The 25,881-nt window shown below is 45.0% G+C and overlaps 1 protein-coding gene across 3 annotated transcripts in view; it reads right to left on the minus strand.

Moving 5' to 3' along the window:
* The window catches only part of sdk2b (sidekick cell adhesion molecule 2b), a 247,636-nt gene extending 223,900 nt beyond the window's left edge, over nucleotides 1-23,736 (minus strand). For all 3 annotated transcript variants that reach the window (XM_077000519.1, XM_077000520.1, XM_077000518.1), the window contains exon 1: nucleotides 22,586-23,736. In XM_077000519.1, coding sequence (XP_076856634.1) covers nucleotides 22,586-22,679 — 94 coding nt within the window. In that variant the 5' untranslated portion in view covers nucleotides 22,680-23,736. The remainder of the gene's footprint in view (nucleotides 1-22,585) is intronic.
* Between the last annotated feature and the right edge of the window lie 2,145 nt (nucleotides 23,737-25,881).

Genomic DNA, 25,881 nt, shown 5'->3' on the forward strand with positions numbered 1-25,881 from the left:
GGTTGTCAATTCGGATGGATAGCTGTATAAATTCATTCAGGGAAAGTGAGTCATCTTTTGCTCTGCCTTGAGGGTGTCATTTAGACTTTATTGATAAGTAGTGCTTAATCATCCCATCCACTGGCCACTGGTACTGAATTGCAGAGTGTGCTCGGAAGCAGATGACGCCAGTATCCTTACCGTTTTCCGAATGGTAGAACATCTCATTAAATTGTTGCCGATTTTAGCCGTGTTGGTGGGAGAAGCAGCCACCATCAAACTAAAATACAGCGAGCACTGGAGGAAGAAACCCTGACACAATTCTGGAGAGCCATCGTACTTTTCTGGTATAACCAGGTGGACAGCTGGGGTAGTCTGTGTCTCCAAGATCGGAGTGGGTGGCGAAGACACAGAGGCACTGGCTGAAGCTGGGGTAGCGGATACAGATAAACCCAGGATGGTTTGGGTTAGGTTTTCCATAGCCATACCGAGGTGTTGCAGAAGCTATTGGTGTTCACCCAGCAATCTACCTTGAGACATGATGGCTGCCTGAAGGTTTGCATTCTTGTCCAATTCCACACAATGATCAGACCAGAGTTTCCACACAGTGGTATCCACAGAGATCACACCTGCATTTCTACACAGTGATCAGTCTTACATTTCCACACAGAGATCAGACCTATCCTAAACCTCCGCAGTCAGTCTACACCAGGGGTCACCAACGTGGTGCCCGCGGGCACCATGTTGCCCGCAAGGACGTCATGAGTCGTCCACGGGCCTGTTCTAAAAATAGCTCACTATAGTGCCACGCACCAATGAGCTGCATCATTTTTATTTTTTTTTTGCTACTATTAGAGATTGTCCGCGGTTGCAAGCGGTCTTTCCGCTTAGCAATTGACACTCGCAATCCAAAATCCACAAGGGTCATGAAAGAATAAATGAACAAAACAACCGATAACCGACATAGGAAACACAGGGACTATAAATACACAGAACTAACAAGACACAGGTGGAGACACTGACGACACAGGCATGGCAGACAGAGGGAAACTATGGTAACAGACAAGCAGGGAACAACACAGACATGAGGAGCAGGGAAACCGGAGTGACAGCTAGGAGAGGGGGGCGTAGCCCTACGTGACAATATCATTCTTCTCTAAACCAACTCTATCAAGAAAGAATTCAAGACTGATAATAAAATTGATCATGATAATGATAATGATAATGGCAATGATAATGGTATTGAAATTAATAATGATAACGATAATGACAATGGTGATGGTAATGATAATGATAATGATCATGATCATGATAATGATAATGAAAATGGTAACGGTAATGGTAATGATAATGGTGATGGTAATGGTAATGAAGTGATAATGATAATGATAATGATGATGTTAATGGTAATGTAGTGATAATGATAATGGGAATGGGAATAATAATGGTAATGGTAATAGTAATGATAATGGTAATGATAATGGGAATGATAATGGTAATGGTAATGATCATGATAATGGTAATGTTAATGATAATGATAATGGTTCTGATAATGATGTGATAATGATAATGGGAATAATAATGGTAATGGTAATAGTAATGATAATGATAATGGGAATGATAATGGTAATGGTAATGATAATGATAATGATAATGGGTAATGCTAATGTTAATGGTAATGATAATGATGATGGTAATGTAGTGATCATGATAATGTTAATGTTAATGGGAATGATGGCCATATTTGTTGTCCCTTGCATTTTGTTAATTATTTTTCTTATGATTATTCAAAAGTAACATTAAATCTTCAATTCAAATATATACTTGTAGTGTTAAAGCTAAATCATCAAAAGGTTGTTAACATATTAAGATTTTAACAAATTAACACTGTGGAACAGCAATGAGAAAACCAAATACGAAGATTGAATATACAAACTACAAAAACACTGTTCAAATTCTCTATGGTAACACCAGTGTTCTCAAGTCTCACGCATTGAGCGTGTGACACACGCATTTGACCGTCTTCACACGCCACACTTCTGATTTCACACGGCGAAAAAAAAAAAAGTTTATTTACCTCTGATCCATATCTATGTCGCCCTCCACTGGCGATCGATCGCGATATACAACATATACAACCCCCCCCCCCCCCCCCCCCCCCCCCCCCCCAACTCTCACACTCTGAAAAGAATTCTAAACTTGAGAGCCCTGGTAACACTGAAAGATGTGTGATGTTTCCATATCTCCATGTACAAGGTGGTGTTTGTTAGACGTGTTTTTACAGGCTGTGGCTTATTTTTACAGACGTGTTTTTACAGACGTGGCTGATTGATATTCCACCAGAACTGAAGATGCATTCAGTAACCCCCCAACACACACACACACACACACACACACACACACACACACACACACACACACACACACCTCTATATTTTTCTGGACTCTCTGCTTCACTGCTAGCAATGTTAGCATCCATGTTCAGCATGGCTCTGATGCGCTGCATTCTGCTAACAGGCGTGCTAAGAACCCAGAGGCAGCCCGAACACTACCAGGACACTTTTAGCTCTCTGGCGTACCCTGGTTTTCAAGCATGGCCAAGCTTTTGTATGCAGAGAAGATAATTTGCCTTAGCGTTAGCCAGCAGCACCATCGCCAGCCGTGACGAAACAGAGTAACACTGCCATCCAAGAGCCAGCGCATGTGGGAGAAACAACATGCAGGCCCAGAAATGCTCTGCGCACACACACACACACACACACACACACACACACACACACACACACACACACACACAGCTGAGCAGTGGGTTGGCTCAGCACTCATGAACGTCTGTGTGGAGAAGTGTATATGACCATGGTATTCTCCAGGCCAGCACCATAACAGCTCCATTCTGCTGCTCTCTCTCTCTCTCTCTCTCTCTCTCTCTCTCTCTCACACACACACACACACACACACACACACACACACCACCACCACCAGCACTGCACCACTTTGAGGGATCTGCTACAACATGGATATAAATGGCTTTCTTTTATGTTACATTTCATGAAACCAGTAGCGAACCGTGACCATTGAACCTGGGCCCGCTCCACCACCCCCCCCCCCCCCAGACAAATTGTTTCCTTTCCTAATTATATAAAAATAAAAAACTGAGACAACAATACAGCTTTAAAGACGCAATAAACAATAATATCTGTACTAGATAACTTCTTAAGCAAAATAAGGTTCCAACAAAATAAGGTTTCACAGCTCCGTGTTCCTCGGAAGCAGAATATTTAAATAACGCGCACGAGGCCATCAAAGGAATGAATCAAAACTAGCTAGCGGTGGTACGCTAACGACAGCTAGCGTCGCCACAGCGGGTGGAAATTATCATACAGTTAAGCCCGCCCACTAAGAGGGAATATATGATTGGTCAATTTAACTGTCATTTGAAACTGGTATTGTGCTGAATTATAACTGCCAGGCCCTCTGTAAATGAACAGCAGGCATCACAGTCCTGATAGGGGAAGACACAGGCTCACAGGCTTCCATTTAAACCCTCACCTTCCAACACAGATTGAATAGACACGGGTAAATAATTTATTTAATAAACAATTTAATTTAATACTTGTTTAGATGTTGTCGATTGTCAAACTGTAAGTAGATTAAAAAATTGGAAAAATTGTACTATATATATTTATGTTTTAAGAATATTTTAGGCCCTCTGAGAGGGTGTAGAGGCCCTGACGGTTCCCCACTGCATAAAACACAGTGAGGAGAGTTTTGTAGTTTTAGGAGTCGGTGTGTGTTTGCGTGTGTGTGTGTTTATAACATTGCTAACGAGTTGCTGCTAATGAGTCATTGCTAACAAGTCACTGCTAATGTATCACTGCTAACGAGTCGTTGCTTATGAGTCTCTGCTGATGAGTCTCTGCTAATGAGTCGCTGCTAATGAGTTACTCCTAATGAGTCACTGCTAACGAGTCATTGCTTATGAGTCTCTGCTAATAAGTTGCTGCTAATGAGTTGCTGCTGAGTCACTGCTAATCCGCACGATTAACATCCTGAAGATGCTGCACTGTGTCATACGTCATGGCTCTCGGCCAAAAGAACACAAGGACAGGGCCATATTACCCTACAGCTTATGCTTGCTCATACTTTACCAGCAGACCCACATAAACAAATTAAAAGAAGTGAACTGCATAATATTTAATGCAAAACTATGTAGGTTCCCCATTAATCACCCTGAACTAGCTTGTGATGCAGTCACTATAAAACCCACCAGAGAGAAAGAACCTAGCTCCATTATGACGACAGAGTCACTGGTTCACTGTGGGACTACTCTACTGGTATACAAGTTCGGTTCACTATGGGCCCGTCTACTGCTATATGTGATCGATTCCTCGTGGGACCCTCTACTGGTATACTTGTTTGGTTCCCTGAGGGCCCCTCTACTGGTATACATGTTCGGTTACCTGTGGGCCCCTCTACTGCTATATGTGATCGATTCCTCGTGGGACCCACTACTGGTATATGTGTTCAACATCATGTGTGCAGGACTTCAGCACCTGGATTTCCCAAGAACTTAAAAGAAACCTCCAGTTATGAAAACATTGATGTTAGCGATATTGTCAGACCTTGCATGAAAGTTTATGTGTGTACAGTCATCTAGGGTTAGTGTGCCAGTGTGAGATAAATATAACTAATATTGGCTTACTAATGTTAAATAAACACTGTGAATAATTAGCTATTTGTTGTATTTTCTGTCAGAAGAAGGTATCGAATTGAAAGAATCATATCGGAAACAAACATTTTCAAACGATTCTCAGCACACAGACACATACACACACACTCCAGTCCTCATAGTCCTCATAGTGACCCCTGACAGTCATTAAGCCTGTCAGCAGCTGCTATTTTGAGCCTCTGTATGCAGGTGGTCAAGACCCCTGTCACTGAGCTCCATCTGATAGCAGAGAGACCACAGCACAGGGACCACAATTAAGACCAGGAGCAGGAGCAGGATCAGGACCAGGAGCAGGTGCAGGATCAAGATCACAGACCAGGACCAGGAGCAGGATCATGACAAGGATGACCAGGAGCAATAGCAGGACCAGGTCTGTGAGTCTTTCAGACATTTAGATTTGCACATAAAGTCTGATTTGTTCATTTCTGAGCAGAACATACACTATAACCACTGCAGTCCCAAGCAGACAGAACTGAATAGTAACAGGCAAAATACATACAATATAGCGCCGTGACCCGAGTCCTACAGACATCAAGCACTGTGACCAGAGTCCCGCAGATGTAGAGCAATGTCACCAGATGATTGGAGCATAGCTGTAACCTCAGTATATGCACCCGTCACAGGTTCTAGGTGTGCCTGTCATGGGTTTTACGTGTGCCTGTCACAGGTTCTATGTGTGCCTATCATGCGTTCTACGTGTGCCTATCAGGTTCTATGTGTGCCTATCACAGGTTCTCTATGTGCCTGTCCAGGGATTCTATGTGTGCCTGTCATGGGTTCTACTTGTGCTCATCACAGGTTCCATGTGTGCCTGTCATGGGTTCTACTTGTGCCTGTCAGGTTCTATGTAGGATATTTTTGCATGCTGCACTTCAGTATGATCAAGAGCAAGACATACACATTCTAGAGCCCAATTTACCAGGAAAGAGAAAAGAGAGAGAGAGAGAGAGAGAGATGGGAGGAGAGAAAATAGGGGTGAAAGCCTAAAAAGAAAGATGAGCATGAGACTCTGAACGCAGGTGTTTGAAAGCAGGTGTTTGAAAGCAGGTGTTTCTGTTCCTCATGTTAAGCTGAGGAATGATTATTCAGAGGTGACGACAATTCTACCTGGAGGGGTTTTTGCATAGCTCTCTTTCATACACTGTGTGAAGGAAGCCACATGTGATGGCATGTTCACGTGAGACCGTGCGTTTACGTTTTACAGCACATTCACGTGAGACAGTGTGTCCACAAAAAGAAGCCAAGTGAACACCAGGCCATCCATGAGTTAGACTTGACAGCCTGCACATACACACTCACACACACACACACACACACACACACACACACACACACACACACATACACACACACACACACACACACACACACACACACACACACACACATACTCACACACACATATCATCCATCAGCTAGACCTGGCAGCCTGTGTTTGTCCTTGTGCAGGGTGTGCAGAGAGCCACCGTCACCGTGCACGAGACAGAAAGAGGGAACAAGAGTGCGGGGGAGGGAGGGTGAGAGAGGGAATGAAAGTGAGAGAGGGAGTAAGAGAAGAGAGAGGGGGGAGAATAAGAGAGGGGGGAAAGTGGGAATAAGAGAGAGAGGGAGAAAAAGAGGGAATAAGAGAGAAAGAGAGAGACAGCAGTCCAACACAAGCTCTCTGATCCCTTGCTCAGGCCGATACAGCCTTTCCCCTCCTAATTACAGCCTTGAACACTGTGTTGTAATAATGGGAGATTTGCCCTTCACAAAAATGTGTACATATGCGCTCACACACGCACACACATACACACACACCACCACCACCAAACCAGATGTCCCTCAGCCACTTGGCCCAGTTCCTTCTCCTTTTTTTCCATTCTCTTCTCCACCTCTTCTCCTTTCTCTTCTCCTCTCTTTTCTTCTCTTTCTCTTCTCCTCTCTTTTCCTCTCATACTCTCCTACTTTCTCTCAGTGCATTGCTTGCCTTTGCTCCGTCTCTTCCTGGGCTCCTGGAAAACCACCTCTACTACTACATCCTCCCAGCACCATGGTGGCACAGCAGTAGGACCAAAGAGCAGCACTGTCTCCTGTCTCCTCCACCTCTCCATCCCTCCACGACCCTCTCCACCCCTCCACAACCCCCTCCACCAATCTATCCCACCATAACGCCTATGAAGTCATATATGTACAGTCCTGTATCACACAACCCAACATTACAATATTAGTCTGAGATCATATACTGCTACCATTCTGACACAGAGGGGTTCTTCATTGTGCATTCAGGAGACAGCGGGATATTAACTTCACATGATGTCTATTTTTAGATTATTAATCACAAGCTCTGAAATTCACCTCCAGTCTGAAGGTTGAACCCCAAAGCTGGAGCGGGAGCCCCTGCACACTGGAGTATGAAACACACACATCAGAGTCAGTTTGAACATCTGTTTACATTTTGTACCTTTCCCTCAAAAACTTTTGGATGTAATTATTAGTAAAGTAAGGGTTTTAAATATTTTTGTTCTATTTCTATTTTTGTAAATAAAACCTCTTCCCCTGGTTCTAGTATGTTTTGTCACTACTTGTTTCCTCTGTTTCCTCTACGTTCTAGTTCTAGGTTTAGTCGTCTTGTTAGTTCTCTGCCTGTTCATCAGAACGATTACTGACATTCCCCACGTGGGTCTGAAACACTTTACCTGCCTAGTCACCATGCACCAAGACTTATTCTAAATTGCTCAGATTTCCTTAATTTTCACATTCTAATCTAGAATCACATTGATTTTATGCTGCACTGCAGGGTCACATATCTGATTTTATGCTGTACTGTGGGGTCACATTTGATTTCATGCTGCACTGCCGGGTAACGTCTGATTTTATGCTGCACTGCAGGGTCATGTGTCTGATTTTATGCTGCACTGTGGGGTCACATCTGATTTTATGCTGCACTGCTGGGTAACGTCTGATTTTATGCTGCACTGCAGGGTCACGTGTCTGATTTTATGCTGCACTGCCGGGTAACATGTCTGAGTTTATGCTGCACTGCAGGGTCACGTGTCTGATTTTATGCTGCATTGTGGGGTCACATGTCAGATTTTATGCTGCATGTTCTATGCTGTACACCTTGGTAGCCAAGCAGCTATAGCCTAGGGTCAAGTACAGGCAGGTACCATGCAGGAAAGGTGTACTATACAAAAGGTGTATTACAGGAAAGGTGTAGTATACAAATGGTGTAGAACAGGAAAGGTTGAATGGATGAAAAGCCAGAGAGAGAGCCAGAGATTACACTATGCCGGAGATTATACTGGGCACCAGAGCACCAAACACACACATCCTCGACTCAAACTGAAGGTGCTGTTGCTGGTGGGTGGTTTTGGCATGACAGGACATGGAGCTTATTAGCTTGGCAATTAATCAATTAGCAGACAGGGATCGATAGGCCCCACCCAGCAGGTCACCTGACAGCACTCAGGTGTCATTAAGATGGAACAAAGCAAGATGGATGGGTGGCCTTCAGCAGCCAGGACAGAAAACTAACAGGACTAAAGAGATACTGGGCTGTGTGTGTGTGTGTGTGTGTGTGTGTGTGTGTGTGTGTGTGTGTGTGTGTGTGTGTGTGTGTGTGTGTGTGTGTGTGTGAGAGAGAGAGAGAGAGAAAGAGATAGAGAGAGTGCACTTGCACAACTGATTGTAAAATAATATAAACTGTAATAATCGCCTCTGTAATTCGGGAAAGGTTACAATGAAAGCTTTTAATGTGGAGTGTGTCCACTGAATCCTAATCAGATCCTCCTCTGTGCTTCCAGCATCCGCTAGCCAATCACACAGAGCACAAGAGTCAATCACAGGGGGCAAAAGAGCCAATCACGCGAAGCACAAGTGCTAATCATGCAGAGCCAATCACGTGGAGCATGTTGTGTGCAGTGTTAGGGCCCTGGCATCTCTCTGACCAGTTAAACACAGTGGACCTGGCACGGCAGGACACACCCGCGCAGAAAGGCACACCACTAAAATCTGTTTTAAGAATGCTTGGGGTTTGGGGGGGATTTGTTTGTGTCTCACAATATTTAGTTTGAGAGATTTTCTTCCCCAAAATGAGCCTCAGTGTGTTGCTATAATGTTTGTAAGGTCTTCTATTATTACTGTTTTTGCACAAGAAAACATTACAGAAAACATAACATATTACATGACAGTTTATCCAGGAGGTCAGAACCTCTCTGTGCAGACACTCAAATACTGAGCTATAGCTCAATTAACAAACTTCAATAATAATTTCTGAAAAGACTTGAATCTCAACACCATTCTTAATTTTATTTATGTTGAGGGGCTTACAAATCATCTTCTGGGTGAAGAATCTGTGTGTCATTACTTGAGAAGGAAGTTCATCTGACAACTCATAACAAAAATGCCCAAACCCCTACACACACCCACATGCAGTTGAGAATTTAATTCACCTCCAAATAAGATCCCTGAACGTTCTGCAGCCCTGAGCTGTTCTGCGATTTAATCACTTTCATCCTGAAGCCTGATGCACTTAATCGCTCATCCTCTTGCCAGTGCTGCCACTCCAGTAACACACTAAATGTTCTTTCTGGAAAGATCTCAGGGTCAGTCTCAGTTCAGCTCTACGTCTTTTAAACAGCTCTGCAGAGAGGAGAGAGAGTGAGGTCAAAGCACTGTTCTGGCACGCACTGCTGGCTGAGTACCAGCACGCTCCGCCCCCACCTGATCCATGGGAGAAGGAGCATGCACCCACAGGAGCATCCACCCATACCAGCACCCACCAACACAAGCACCTACCCACAGGAGTATCCACCTACAGGAGCATCCACCCAAACCAGCACCCACCTACAGGAGCATCCACCCATACCAGCACCCACCTACAGGAGCATCCATCCAAACCAGCACCCACCTACAGGAGCATCCACCCAAACCAGCACCCACCTACAGGAGCATCCACCCAAACCAGCACCCACCTACAGGAGCATCCAGCACCAGAATAAACAACAGAGGAACCACTTTTGTTTAGCCACAGCACAGGGACAGTCAGGAATCACACTGCATCTCCTGGTTGACGTGGCTGTTTTACTGCCTCATTTGGTTGCTTGATTACTGCAGCAGCATGGTTTGGCTCAGGCCAGTTCGGCTCGGTTTGGTTCGGTCTGATCTGGTCTGGTCTTGTGGTTGCATATTGTTGTTACTGTCTAACTGTTCTTATGATGCTGCTGGTGAAGGAGTTTGCTTTGCCAACTCTGTTTCTCTGCACTGTAAGAAAGGTAGGCAGGGTAGGCAGGATGCCGACATGAGCATACATTCAAATAGGTTTTATTTAGCTAGAAAAGCTGTGCAGTTAGCACTTTCAGACATCAAACATTGAACACACAAACAGAGTAAGACTCAACAAAGACGAGCCATGCTCACAGCACACACACGTATATAAATATCTTAAAATAAACAAGACCTCAGTGATCTGCATGATGTAAATGAGGCACAGATGAAACGAATGAATGTACACACATTGAACCACACCCAATGGAAATACATATATGGACATAACTAGACACAGACTACACATACACACAGCCACAGGGAGTGGTCAGGAGCTGTACCATGACATGCACTATATTTGAAATAGTGTTAATAACTTCGCATAAAATTATATAACCTAACCTAACCTAAACCTAATCCTAACCCTAGCCCAACCCTAATCCAACTGTAACCCAACTGGAAGATAGGGCTTTTAGAACCACCCGATACATTTGAAATGTTTTATATTTTATTTTCTTTGTGTGCAACAGCAGCAACAGTGAGTAAATGAGTCAGTGAGAACAGATGGAATGAAAGGAAGTAAAAGAGGAGTGTAAAACAGAAAAGAAGGGAATGAAAGACAACCAAGCTCACGCTTCCATCACAAGCATGATGGGTTAGGGCCCAATGATCAGAAGATCTCCAGCTCCGATCACAGGACCTCACACAGGACAGGACCACAGCTGCCACAGATTAGCACCCAGCACATTAATAAGTACACCGTACAACTCTCTAACACCACCATCACAAGAGCCCTTCTCTCTCCAGAAATGAAACCTAATAGAAGGAGATATCCTTCCTGACAGCACCTCCCAGTGAATCGAGGAGCTTATAGTAATTCTGAATCAGTGTGACAGGCAGCTTCCACTTCCAAACAGTGAGAAAAAACCCTGATCGAAATAGTCCTTCTGACAGCAGTGATTTCATCCACTGTGTTGGCATCACTCCTACCTGCCCTCAGCCCCACCCTCAGCTCCCCTCAGCCCCACCCTCAGCTCCCCTCAGCCACACCCTCAGCCTGTCCAGTTAAACAGCAGAACTGGGCAGAATAAGGACCTCACAGGAGAGGAGGATGATGGACTGGTTTCCTTCCTGAATATAACTGATGAAGATGAAAAAATGTCCTCCATAATGACAGAGCAGATAGTCAATCCCCAACTGTAGTGATTCTCATGCTTTTTTTGACTCAGCATAGTCTGACACACGCACGCATACGCGAGTGCACGCACACACACACACACAGACACACACACACACACACACACACACACACAAACACTTCTGTAGTCTTCCGGGGTTTCTGCAGATTGCTCTTGATACCTCTCGATTTGGACCTGGATGCATTTGGGCTATGGGTGTGTGTGTGACTGTGTGTGACTGTGTGTGTGTATCTCTGCAGTAAGATCATTATCACCCTGAGGAATCCAGACTCGGTGTCCATGGCTGCATGACAGTTAAACACCACTTACACCCTGCTGGGTCATGATTACCCTCCTACTGATACAGAAGAGATCATGAACACACACACACACACACACACACACACACACACACACACACACACACTCACATGCACACACGCTAATACACACACACACATACAAACGTACTGTGATTAAACAGAGTGGTGTCATTTTCATGGTGAACACTCACCGCAGTGTAGGAGACCACTATATCACCACTATAACACACCTCTAACAGCACCATCACCACTATAATAACACACCTCTAACAGCACCATCACCACTATAATAACACACCTCTAACAGCACCATCACCACTATAGTAACACACCTCTAACAGCACCATCACCACTATAATAACATACTTCTAACAGCACCATCACCACTATAGTAACACACCTCTAAAAGCACCATCACCAATAACAATGTAATATCTGTGATAGCTTTATCACTATGTAACATCCCACACAGCTTCTTACATTTAGCATGATCCACACTATTGATTTATGATCAAAACCATAAATAGACCATAAATAATTTGTAGGGGTGCACGATATGGACTAGAATTACGATGTGCGATAATATTGTTGGATATCCCGATATCGATGTGAACCACGATAAATTAAGATTAAAATACAGAGATGTAGTGTCTCTCTGAACAGCAGCACGTTAATTAGTTTTTTTTTACTGTGTAATGAATCCAGAATAATTCCAAATATTTTGCAGGTTTATTCAACAATAGATTCAATCTAGGTTTATACTTTCACGAGTGACCGTAGCGCGACTCCGCACACCTCGCGTAAACCTCCGCGAACGACGGAAGCGTTTAATCTTGCCGTGTCACATTCTTTGCAGTGTTGTCCGAAACGATATGTAGGCCTAGTAGTATAGAAAAAACACCCCTCAAATACAGGGGAATGAACATTTACCTGACCAATTTTAATGTTGCTTTGTGTATCAGGTTTGAAAAGTGCTGGAATTTAGGCTAAAGTACTTGAAATTGTAACTACTTCGTTTCACAACAAATATCTGTCTGACTGAACAGTTCTCTTATTTACATTAACAAATACGAGCCTCTTGTAATTCCAGGACGAAACATGAAAGAACGTGAAGACGTTAAGATTGGGCGTTTTGAAAATAAACAACCATTAAATAATGTGATAAAAAAAGCGAATTATTTCGAATCATTTAGAGTATATGTATAAATATTTAACTCAATTAAGTTTAACGAGCTGGGAATTATTGAAATGGACCTTGAAAGTGACGTACAAGTGCTTTAATTCCACCTTGTATAGGTGTATGAACCCGGCAAACATGACTGTTCTCATTGCGCTGAGACGCGGTGCGCGCGAACTTACAAAATTCGAGAGGTGCACGACCTCGTGAATTGACAGCGCGCGAGACCATCGCACACGGGCGAAGCCACCGTGATTACGTTATTTTCGCCTTGCGGACCCTCGCGCTGCATCAAGTGTAAACCAGGCTTAAACCAAATCGCGTGTCTGATGAGCGTGTTCACCTCACTCTGCCTCTTGCCTACTTACGTCACGTGATCATAGTCTGCAGCGCGAATAGCTCCCTCTATTGCTGGACGAGGATAATGCAATTTGAGTTTGCTGTTATTCAAGGAGTTATCGTGGCTCTTTCGATGTGTTTATCGTGAAACTTCACATCGCGATAACGATAAAAATACGATTCATCGTGCAGCCCTAATAATTTGTTAATAAGACACATAGCTCACATAGGATACACACATAAATACACAAAGGGTGCACAGTGTGCACATTTAGGTGTGTGTGTGTGGGTATGTGAGAGAGAGAGAGAGAGAGAGAGAGAGAGAGAGAGAGAGTGCTCTCCTAGTGGGTGGTGTGTGTGTGTGTTTGAGAGAGAGAGAGAGAGAGAGAGAGAGAGTGTGTGCTCTACTAGTGAGTGGTGTGTGTGTGTGTGTGTGAGAGAGAGAGAGAGAGAGAGAGAGAGAGTGTGCTCTACTAGTGAGTGGTGTGTGTGTGTGTGTGTGAGAGAGAGAGAGAGAGAGAGAGAGAGAGAGAGAGAGAGTGTGCTCTCCTGGTGGGTGGTGTGTGGTTGCCACGGTTCCATCAGTGAGTCTAAATGCCATTCCCTATAAGGCCCCTCCCCCATACCGTTTCATCAAGGAAGGCTGACATATCACACACACACACACACACACACACACACACACACACACACACACACACACACACACACACACACACACACACACACACACAGAGTACTGCCACTTCAAAGGTAAATGTTTCCACCTGCCATCAAAGTCACAAGCACATTCCACACCCCCCATGATAAAAGCAGTATTTGTAGGATTTTAATTTCCATTCCCAGCAACAAATACACATAGTCCTGAGGTGACACTGAACTGGACTGGGAGGCCTGAGTTGAACTGGACTGGGAGGCCTGTTGTCTGTTCAGCCTGTCAGACCACAGTAGAATGCCCCCAGCAGCTGGGCATTCCAGACATGTTCCATCCACAAGGTTATCCACACCAGCCTCTGCTTGGTCAGGGGGTCAGACATGTAACTCCTCACACCCCATCCCACCTCCAACCTAACACTAACCTTAACCCCTAACACTAACCCTGCCCATTCCATATCCATAGCTCACATTTTAAAACCTGCATGAGTGTTTACAACCATAGATCAACCCAGGATAACACTAACTTAAACACCCATGGTCCTAAGCCACATTCACCAGGACCATGCCCAGCCTTAAACCACACCCAGCCAGACTATGGCCAGCCTTAAGCCACACCCACCTGGACCATGCTCAGTTTTAAACCACACCCAGGAATCAACCATAGCCAGCCACAGCATAAGGAACAGATCCACTGACAGGTCTTTCTAGGAACCTGACAGCTCTCTCTAGGAGTGTCTGTGACATTCATTTCACCAAATGGTAAAAAGTGGGATGTTACATAATTCCTTTAACCATTTTTCCTTTAAAAAATGTAAACGTGCCATATTTTTGTCAATTGTGATTTTTACACCCCAATCGAAATTTGTCCTCCGCTTTTAACCCATCTGTGCAATCAGAACACACACACTAGTGATTGATAAACAAACTCCAGCTGGTTCAGAACGCAGCAGCACGAGTTTTAACAAAAACTAAAAAGTTTGATCACATTAGTCCCGTACTATCGTCATTACACTGGCTGCCAATTAGATTCCGTATTGACTATAAAATACTTTTATTAACATATAAAATGCTGCATGGCTTAGCTCCAGACTATCTTAGTGAACTTATTGAACAATATAACCCAGCGCGTTCACTTCGCTCGCAGGACGCAGGGTTATTAACTGTTCCTAGGATCAAAAAGATCACAGCAGGTGGAAGAGCCTTTTCTTTTAAAGCTCCACAATTGTGGAATAATCTTCCTGCCTCTATTCGGGACTCAGACACAGTCTCAACGTTTAAAACTCGATTAAAGACTCATCTGTTTAGTTTGGCCTTTGATTAATCTGTTACATATTTACTACATCTCGTATCTTTTCTCCGAGGTTCACCTGGAGAGTAACATTGCAGTCGGAGCCTACAATACCAGCATCGCTGCTCCGACACGGAATGAAAGCCTGGCGTTCATCAACAGACATTTACAGTGACAATATCATAACCCAGAACTTTCATTTTTACCTTTACTTAGTCTGATTGTGTGATTTGTGTGTGACTTGTGTATTTGTCTGTATTTTGTGTAATCTGTGTGTTAACGGGCCGCCCAATGGAGGATGGGTTCCCTTTTGAGTCTTGGTTCTCCCGAGGTTTCTTCCTATTCCCCACTACCTTAGGGAGTTTTTCCTCGCCACTGTCGCCCTTGGCTTGCTCATTAGGGTTCTGGACCCGTAGTATTGTTAACCTTTTAAATCCTGTAAGGCGCTTTGTGACAACATGTGTTGTGAAAAGCGCTATACAAATAAACTTTGATTGATTGATTGATTGATTGATTACTAGGGGGCTGTGGATCACACGTGCCCAGAGCGGTGGGCAGTCCTAGCCCGGCGCCCGGGGAGCAGTTGGGGTTAGGTGCCTTGCTCAAGGGCACCTCAGTCATGGCCTTAGGTCTGGGAATCGAACCCACAACCCTCCGGTCACAAGACCAGTTCCCTAACCGCCAGGCCATGACTGCCCCAAATCAAGACCTCTTTCAGCTTATATCTCTACAAAGAAGTCCCAGACAACATCTCTGAGCTCAGAGTGTTTGGATTAAGAGTGCTGGAAAGCACTCTGTGGAGGTCTGTTCATGGTGCTCTCAGTGGAGGTCTGTTCATGGAGCTCTCAGTGGAGGTGTGTTCATGGTGCTCTCAGTGGAGGTGTGTTCATGGAGTTCTCTGTGGAGGTGTGTTCATGGAGGTCTCAGTGGAGTTGTGTTCATGGAGTTCTCGGTGGAGGTGTGTTCATGGAGGTCTCAGTGGAGGTGTGTTCATGGAGTTCTTGGTGGAGGTGTGTTCATGGAGGTTTCAGTGGAGGTGTGTTCATGGAGGTCTCAGTGGAGGTGTGTTCATGGAGCTCTCAGTGGAGGTGTGTTCATGGAGGTCTCAGTGGAGGTGTGTTCATGGATGATTAAGATGATTAAGGCCAATCATGTGGACATTAGTGTGAAGGCTGTGCCAGCTGATCGTCCTCTGTCCTAGCTGGACATCCTCTGTCCTAGGTGGACGTCCTCTGTCCTCTGTATGGATGAAAGACAATTACACTCCATCTTCTCCCTTCTTCTCTTCACTCCCTCTCCCCTTCCGACTTTCTGTTCCTACCACCCTGTCTGGGTTATGTCTCCCAGTCTGTTAGCATCACTGTGTCTCTTACGCCATCACTACGGGCCCATATTATTGTAAGATATTGAAGCTAAAATAGGATTTTAACTTCAGCTATAAATCCTAAATTCTTCCAAAAATAAAATGTATGGCAGAAGAGAGTGAGAGAAAGAGAGAATGTGTGTGTAAGGGACATCCTGGAAATAGCTAGTGACAGCCAAGCACTTTTCTTTGACTTCATAACATGAGTGGTGCCAAACTGAGCCATCTCAAATCTGGGCCAGGGTCATTGAGCATGCACACACACACACACACACACACACACACACACACACACACACACACACACACACACACACACACACACACACACACACACACACACACACACACACAGAGAGAGAGAGAGAGAGAGAGAGAGAAAGAGAGAGAGAGAGAAAGAAAGAGAGAGAGGGGGGAGAAGGGAGAAGAGAAGTTCTTCTGACATTTTAATCTACTTAGCCCAGGTTGAATCTATGCACTCATGACTCAACATGGCAGTCAGATCAGAGGCTCAGTTGGGCCACAGACACACAGTCCCAGATAAGTGTCCACCTGGCAGAGTGTATGAACTACTCAGCTAAAGGCCTGTGTGGTGTGTGTATATGTACCTTGGCTACTCCCTTGGGAGTTCTAATCACTCTTGGTATAAGATCCCATTCTGTGGAGCCTAGAGGATTAGAGCAACCAATCAGAACACTCGATCAGACAAATGGGCAAATAGCAGCTGTTACAGTCGCATAGGAAATGAAGGTAGAAAATCTCTTAGTTTGGTAGAACACCACAGGATTAACATTTCTCTTTCAAACCTCAAACACACACACATAATTACTGAGCCATCACAAAAAAAGATTTATGTAATTTATGCAATTTGCCAGCTGTCTATGTTATATATCCAAACAAATGTAAATTGTTCCATACATTATTATGACTTACTCCACTACACAACTTCCACATGTACACACATGCACACATACACATGTGCACACACACACATGCACACACATACACATGCACACATGTACGCACACATATACACATATGTACACACACATGCATACACATACACACACATACAATTACACACAAATACACACACATACAATTACACACAAAAACACACACATGTACACACACACACACACACACACACACACACACACACACACACACACACACATATATACATACACTTGCTCTCACATTTCTGTTTCCATAACATGACATGTTTGAGTAAAAAAGTGGCAATAATGTGTGGTGGAATATTATAGCGTAGGATTTGACTAGATATACATAACATGATCTCTACCCGATCTCTACTTTTGTAGATCTCAGTGAGTTAAACACAATACGACCAGGAATGTATGAACTAACGATGGTAAAATAAAAGTCCTTTTTTATTCCCTTTTGTCTATAACATTGTAGTGATAGTAAAGATGTTCACTTTGTTCAGCTAACATTGGACTACTGCCCAAGTAGTAGTGTCCACTTGGAGACTCTGTCTCCAGATCTGACGATCCCACCCTCCCTTTGTGCAACAGGTCTTCTAAGTCTTCATCCAACACTCAAGAGGGGTTTAGGTGTTGATGGTATATGTTCCTGCAGAAAAAGTTTCACATCTTTATATAATGTGCAAGTCTACAGTGAGGGAGGATTGAAACAACAAAAACAACACAACAAAAACAACACCCCAACAACAACACTACAACAACACTACAACAACACGACAAAAACAACACACCAACAACAACAACACTACAACAACACAAAAATAAAACCCCAACAAAAACAGCCTGCGTGCTGCTGTGCTCACTTTTGAAATTGCCCTGAGGCGTTGCCCTCAGCAACAGTGGCCCAGCAGCAGCAGGCTGACGTGGACATGGCAACCGACTGAGGAAGAACACAGTAGCTCCGCCCATCACACGCTGTACACATGAGGGCTCTCACAAACACAGACAGAACAGCAGCCAATAGTGCTGCTGGACAAGAGATCTCAATACCCAGCCAAGAAGGGATGCGGGGCAGTGAAGAGATGCTGGAGAATCAGTCTGCAGGTTTGTAGGATCCAACGATGAGTGGTAAGTGAGATGTGAAGAAGGTGAGATGTGTGGTAGGTGAAATATGTGGCAGGTCAGAGTGCGATGACCCCCATACAATATCCCTCCTGCCCCTCTGCTCCTACAGGGGGCTACAGAGCAGAATGTGAGTGTGGCAGTTCTCAGGAGAACATGCAATCTGAAGACCAGCATCACTCACTGCTCCACACACACACCCCAAGCCTCCACCCCTCTCTCCAACAGTGCGGGGACCATGTCTGTACAGACTGCTTTTCAGACCTTCTCTCCATGTAGCACTCCAACCTATAGCTTCTTCCAGACAGCTGCACCAGTAAAATAAGTTCTGGACTGGGGAGAGAAGAAACTGGACCTCCAACTACAGGTCATAAATGCTCCAATCAGAGACTGTCATATATTACTTTTTCTCCCCATTCTCCAAGGAGAATAATCATCATCATCATCATCATCATCATCATCATCATCATCATCACTGGAGTTTTCCCCCTACACGATTCACCCTCATTTAAGGGCCAATATGTCCACCACGTTAGTCCTAAAGAACAATAAGGTTATTATGCACCATTTATCAGCAGGGCAGTAGAGGAGGGTATAAATATACAAGGATGTGTGTGTGTGTGTGCTTGTGTGCATGCATGTGTGTGTGTGTGTGTGTGTGTGTGTGTGTGTGTGTGTGTGTGTGTGTGTGTGTGTGTGTGTGTGTGTGTGTGTGTGTGTGTGTGTGCTTATGTGTGTGAGGGACTGCTGTGTGGCAGTCAGCTACCCCCCTCTACTGTGTGTGTTAAAATAGGCTGTAAGGGGGTAATCCCCAGCAGGGCCCCACACACACACACACTCCATGCGCCTTCTCCAGTAAAGCCAAGTCTACCGGCCATCTATCAGCTAAATGTCAGAGCAGGTATAATATCCAGTTATTCTTGGGTCTTGTGTGTCTGAAACCTTTGTTAAAAACTCCACTGAACATAATAGAGCAGTTTCCCAGATAAAACTCACTCTAGACAGAATTTCACAACTGGCATTATTGCATTGTCATATGCAGCCATATGGATAAAAATATTATCTTCACTAGACTTAATCTGTGTCCACAGTACCTTTTCACCTAACAGTTTAACACACCATCAGCTGGGTACTCACTTTATGACTACACTGAACAGTCACAGGTTATACTTTTCATAAATGTGAACAATATCTATAACTGCAGATTTCTTGAACATTTGTAATCCACAAAACCTGTGCCACCAAATTATCATCTTCGGATTGACTGGGATGGGGCTGAAATGTACAGGAGAAGATCCCCAGGAGCATCAGGAGTAGGGTCATCATAGGTCATCATAGGTCATCATAGGGTAGGGTTAACCCCAATCAGGACGGATGGCCTGACAGGCCCAGCAAACTGTGCAGCTGGACCCTGCTGCTGGATCAGAGTGGAGCTGGTAGATCTTGAGAGCCTGAAGCCTACAGTGTGCATTCAAACACAACCACTGCACGAGGAGCAGGACACTGAGGAGCATGCACAGCTTGCACATGCACAGCACACACATGCTCCACATCTCCGCAGAACCTAAGTGGATGGTCATTAAAACCCAGACACAGTTGCTATAGTTACAGCTAGCGTGAGGTTGAAGGGGGTTTGACCATACAGGAAGAAAGGAGCCAGAAGCACAACAACAGGACCTGGGACCATACAGGACAGACGGAAGAGCAGGACCTGTTCGGGACCTGGGGCCATACAGGACAGAGGAATAAACATCACTGGTCTACAGGACCTGAGACCATACAGGACAGAGAAATCAACAGGACTTGTCTACAGGACTTAGGTCCATACAGGACAGAGGGATCAACAGGACTTGTCTACAGGACGTGGGGTTATACATGACAGTGGAATCAACAGGACTCATCGACAGGATCTGAGACCATATGGAACAGAGGAATCAACACAACTACACGTCTACAGGACCTAGGGCCATAAAGGACAGAGGAATCAACAGGACTCGACTACAGGACTTAGGACCATACAGGACAGAGGGATCAACAGGACTTGTCTACAGGACATGGGGTCATACAGGACAGAGAAATCAACAGGACTTGTCTACAGGACTTAGGACCATACAGGACAGAGGGATCAACAGGACTTGTCTACAGGACATGGGGTCATACAGGAGGACAGTGGAATCAACAGGACTCGTTGACAGGATCTGAGACCATACAGAACAGAGGAATGAACACAACTCATCTACAGGACCTGGGCCCATATAGGACAGAGGAATCAACAGGACTCGTATACAGGATGACACAAACATTTTGCATGTTTCTGCCATGCTCAGGCAAACACATGCACGCACGCACACGCACACACACACACACACACACACACACACACACACACACACACACACACACACACACACACACTCACTCACTGACTCACTCACTCATATGCAAATATAATGGTAGCAATCTTAATCCGTTGAAAGAGCCAAGTTATCAATGCATTGTGAATGTCACTTAAACAGGGATCTCTCTGGAATGATGAATACCTGCAATTGAGACATTCTGTCTAGAGCTCCTCTACACAGGCAAACACACACACACACACTCTCTCTTAAACACACGTGTGATTACACACACTCTCTCTCTCTCTCTCTCTCTCTCTCTCTCTCTTACGCACACACAGGCAAAAACACATTCTCTCTTATACACACAGGTGAACACCCTTTCTCTCTCTCTCTCTCTCTCTTACACACACACAGGTGAACACCCACATTCTCCCATTCTCTCTCTCTCTCTCTCTCACACACACACACACACATTCTCTCTCTCTATCTAACACACACACAGGCAAACACACACCCATTCTCTCTCTCTTACACACACACAAGCAAAAACACACACATTCTCTCTCTCGCACACATACACAGGCGAACACACACACACACACACACACACACACACACACACACACACACACACACTGTCTCTTTCTCTCTTACACACACACCTAGCAGATGGTGATCCAGTGGAAGCTGGCACAACGCTCATTTCACTCTCTCTTTCACACACACACACACACACACACACACACACACACACACACACACACACACACACACACACACACACACACACCTCTGGGGGATCAGTCTATCCTCTGAAGCATTAGACACACCTGCATTCTAGTTGCCCAAGCAGCCCAGAGCAGCCAGCACATAAAGACAAGTAAAAAATAACTGTCAGATGATTTTACAGCAGAAACGGGAAGGAATGTAAATGTATTAATGTTGCTCGCTGTGACTAGGAAATCGACAGGTTTGCTGTTAAGAGTTTTTCATGCCGTGGGTACACGGAGTCCCACCTCACCGGTTGTCACGTTATTCCTTGCGAACCCGCTCACGGGCCGCTTTACAATGGCGAAGCAGCAGTTCACAAACATATCTCTTCAGTAACACTTCAGATGACGCCTAGCATTTATTTCTTCTTCCATTTAGTTTTAGCGCCCTGTAAAAACATTTCCAATGACAATGGAAATCAGCACGTGTCAGTCGGAAACGAGTAGCCGCCACTCGCGCGCTCTGGCTGAAGAAAGTCAGCGCGTGCCCTTCCTCGACTATGAACACATGGCAACGCGGGTCTATTACTTTACTTCCCCCGGTATAACTAATCAATTAGTTGAAACTTATCAGCCAATATTCCCAGCACACAGAGTCCAAGAGCAAGGAGGTAAAATAACGTTCTCTCAATGAAAAAAAATGTTCTGGAAAATATTTTTTGATCTTCATCTCAGTAGAAGCTGCTCGTTATGGGTAAATTCAGATTATTAGAATTCTTTGACCACCATTGCGCACATACAACGGCCATGCAGGGTTCTTTATTAAACTGACAGTACTTGTTTTGTTGTTGTTGCCTGTTTAATAAGAGGAGTTTCTCCATATTTGGACTGAAACGCACTGAAAAGATCCAAAAGGTAGTCTACGTGATAGACATTTGGGGGGTTTAGGGGCTCATTTCCTTCGTCCCTTCTCACAAAAATGAGAAAGAGAGAGAGAGAGAGAGGGAAAGAGAGAGAGAGAACAAATACACAATAAACAAATGTTGATTGTGTTTCATTTACAGATTGCAAATGAAGACATTATCATTTTAACTGTACAACGTGAACTGGATTGAAAATTCACGTTCAGAGAAAGTAACAATACCAAACTGCATCCTAGCGCACGCCGAGGAAAAACGATATATTACCTTGAGCCATCACGCAGTGACCGATCAACGAAATCAGTACAATCCAACTGGGTCGCAGTCTCAGGCCAGCCGAATTCCCACGCAGTGTCATCATACCACGTCGCGCTGTACTGAGCGAGTGAGTCCGGCACGCCGGAGACGTGTTGCGCCGACCAAGTCCTCCCGGAGTAGAGGAGCGCGTGCGCTCGGCCGGGGTGGCTGTGTGCTCGCGTGCCGGGCAGTCTCGAGCTTCCAGTACCGATGCGCAAAGGAAGCGACGTCCTCTATGACTCAATTAAAGATTGTATCTCGAACCACATGGCTCGCGTTCGTTGTAACGAAAAGTTACGGTATTATCGCTTTTCGTTTGGCAGTAATGAGTAACGATTAACTTTGTCTTCGCTAAGCATCAGATAGACTCTTTTGTCTTCAGCCTCTGCACGCGGAGCACAAGCTGCCGCTCTTGCTTTGATCTTCTTGGTCTCGAGAAAACCTATTTAGAGCGCGCGGTGCACAGCGCGTGTCCAGTTCAGGTACTTCTCTACTAACAACTAACTACAGTTAATAATAACAAAAAAATACCGCGTTTAAACAAATTAACAAATGACTTGTAGCCTGTGCCGTATTTCCATCACAAGTTAATGTTCCATAGGAGCTTTGTGAAGCTATGTGTCATCGTCCAAACAGACCTTTTCCAGTGCTAAATCACCCCCAAGCTCAGAGATTCCACAGACGGACGCCGAAGAGCTGAAGGCTGCTCACATTCAACTTTCCAAGACACGCGAACGCGCTGCTTAATAAAAACACAATTGTGAGGAAACTTGAGCTCAGACTGAACAGAAGCGCAGGAGGAGGGAAAAGGGTTCAAGCCACCAAGGACGCGCGCCACGCAGGAGCCAGTGCGTCGGTATGCTTTGAACATGGGCTCCTCGGCGACATATGAGTAACGGTCTGGAGTCCGATAGACAGAGACACTGGGGGACTGACGTAGGTTGCCACCGCGCGGCGAGGCCCAATAAAGCACCCGATTTAATTAAAAGGAGGAGTATTCTAAAGTATTCTAACTATCCTTGGCTACTCTGGACTAGCAGAGGAGTTTGACAGTTCCCGAGCAAAATCCTCCAGCGCGAGTCTCGCCTTGACATTCACTTGCAGGATGCTGCTCGATACGCGTGAACGACCCATGGCGGGCTGTCAGTATAAGTCTAATGTATGCGTCAGACAGTCCCTCCCGTACTAAATAGCTGGCTAGCCCCGCCCCTCCTGTTCAGTCGCTCCTGCTGCAGAGCATTCTCAAATTCGGGGAGTAGAGGCGCGCACGCGCTCCTTTGTAAATTCCCCTTTGTTTCATCCCCACCCCGCCTAACTCTATCACCACTGCTTGTTTTCCGGCTTTGCAGCGGCTCTTCCAGAAAACGCAAAACAACTACGCTAATAGTGATGGAGAAATGTCCAGCGAACGAGGATGGAGCACTCCGGCGATTCCTCCGGGGACGAACAATAGTCAGCTTATGATTTTGAAATGCACTTAGCGTACCCGCACGCGGCAGACGGATGAGTTTACCAAAGCTCGGAGGCTTAATGCATTTTACCGTTACAAATGCCTTATCTGCTTTACAGCCCTTGTTCTTTTGCACGGGGGCCATGAAACTGGAATAAAAAGTAATAACAACACAGTTACATTTCTTGCAGGCCCACATGGCTGGAGGTTAAAAGAAACAATGTAAGCAAAGATGATGGAAAAGATACATCTTTGTATCTTGTCAAAGCAACGTTACTACACAAAGCTTTAAAGGTGACAATGATGATGAACATTGTTTACATTTATTTTAAGTGTAAATTGATGCGCGTCCTCTTTAAATTATTACCAACGGAACCCAGTGAAACTAGTTTTTGAATATGATCTGCTTTAGCATATGAATGCATCAGTTCCCTGTGTTCCTACGTTGGAGACAGTGTGACTGTGTTCTTATGCTGGACAGTGCCACTGTATAGGGTAGTTACTCCAATCAACTATGTTTTGATACGCTTTTAATTATGTTAGATCAAATCAACTATATTTTTATGTTTTTAATTATATATGTCTCATCTGTAGCCATTAGCCTTCCTCAGTAGGACTGTATTCCCCATAATCCTTCTGTCTATTCCCTTTTTACTAGTTTCACCTGTGTCTATTTATACTTGTTTCTATTTTTCCCTACTTGCATCACACTCACTGTGATGAAGGCTAAAGGCAGCCCTCTATGCGGAACTCCAGATCCAACAGGAGGTAAACGTGAGCCTAGCAGTGGTCTCCATTAAACCGCCTCTCTGTCACACTGGGCTTCACCACACCCTCACCACAGGGGTGTGTTCATTCACCACAGGGGTGTATTCATCCACAACAGGGGTGTGTTCACAGGGAGGTGTTCATCCACCACAGGGGTGCGTTCATCCACCACAGGGGTGCGTTCACAGGGGTGCGTTCACTGTGTTCATCCACCTTGGACACTCAATGGCCTCACCCCCTCCCCACTTCTGATAACATACGTGAAGAGTGTTTGACTGGCACCAGTGTCTACCACTGATTTGACCAATTCATTAAAAAGCTTGACTGAAGTTATTGCATCTGTTTTACTTTGTATCTGTGTTTTCTTAGGGAATGTAACATAGTTTATTGCAAATTACTGCCCAATTTAGACATTCTTTAGCTGTATTGACTACATTTGTAACATTTGATCTGTATTTTCTCTACATGTGATCTAGAACTGGTGAGGGCAGTCCTATATTTGGTGTTCTTCTTACCCTAACACCACACATTCTCCTAAACTTACTGTGACGGGCAGGTGTGAGCAACAAAAAGGAAGCGATCACGCCAAGTCTCAGGGAAAAGGGGTGGTTTAATATAAAGTGTGCAAACCTAAAACCCGTGCAATAGATCCGAATTAAGGATATAATGACCAGCGGTCAACTGGTACAAAGACAAGGCATATATAGACAGACAAACGACCATCAGGTGGGAACGGATCACGGGCTCCGCCCACCTGAGGGGCGTACACGACGTCACAAAACAACAACAACAACACAGCCGCTGTGGACAGAGGCGGCCGGTAGGGGGCCGCCTCACCGTGACAGACCCCCCCACCAAGCCGCACTCCCCTCCACTGGGTGTGTGGCACACAGCGGCTGCACAACAACACGAAGGGGCAGGAAGGCAAGGACAGGCAGGGACACACCTCCTGCAGTCCACGAGCTGAAACACAAAACACATAACATTAGTCAGCTCACCTCCCTGGGCGGGACCCTGGACCGACTGGGCCGTCAACAAGACAAAACCA

The sequence above is a fragment of the Brachyhypopomus gauderio genome, chromosome 3, assembly GCF_052324685.1.
Source record: "Brachyhypopomus gauderio isolate BG-103 chromosome 3, BGAUD_0.2, whole genome shotgun sequence".
Lineage (NCBI taxonomy): Eukaryota > Metazoa > Chordata > Actinopteri > Gymnotiformes > Hypopomidae > Brachyhypopomus > Brachyhypopomus gauderio.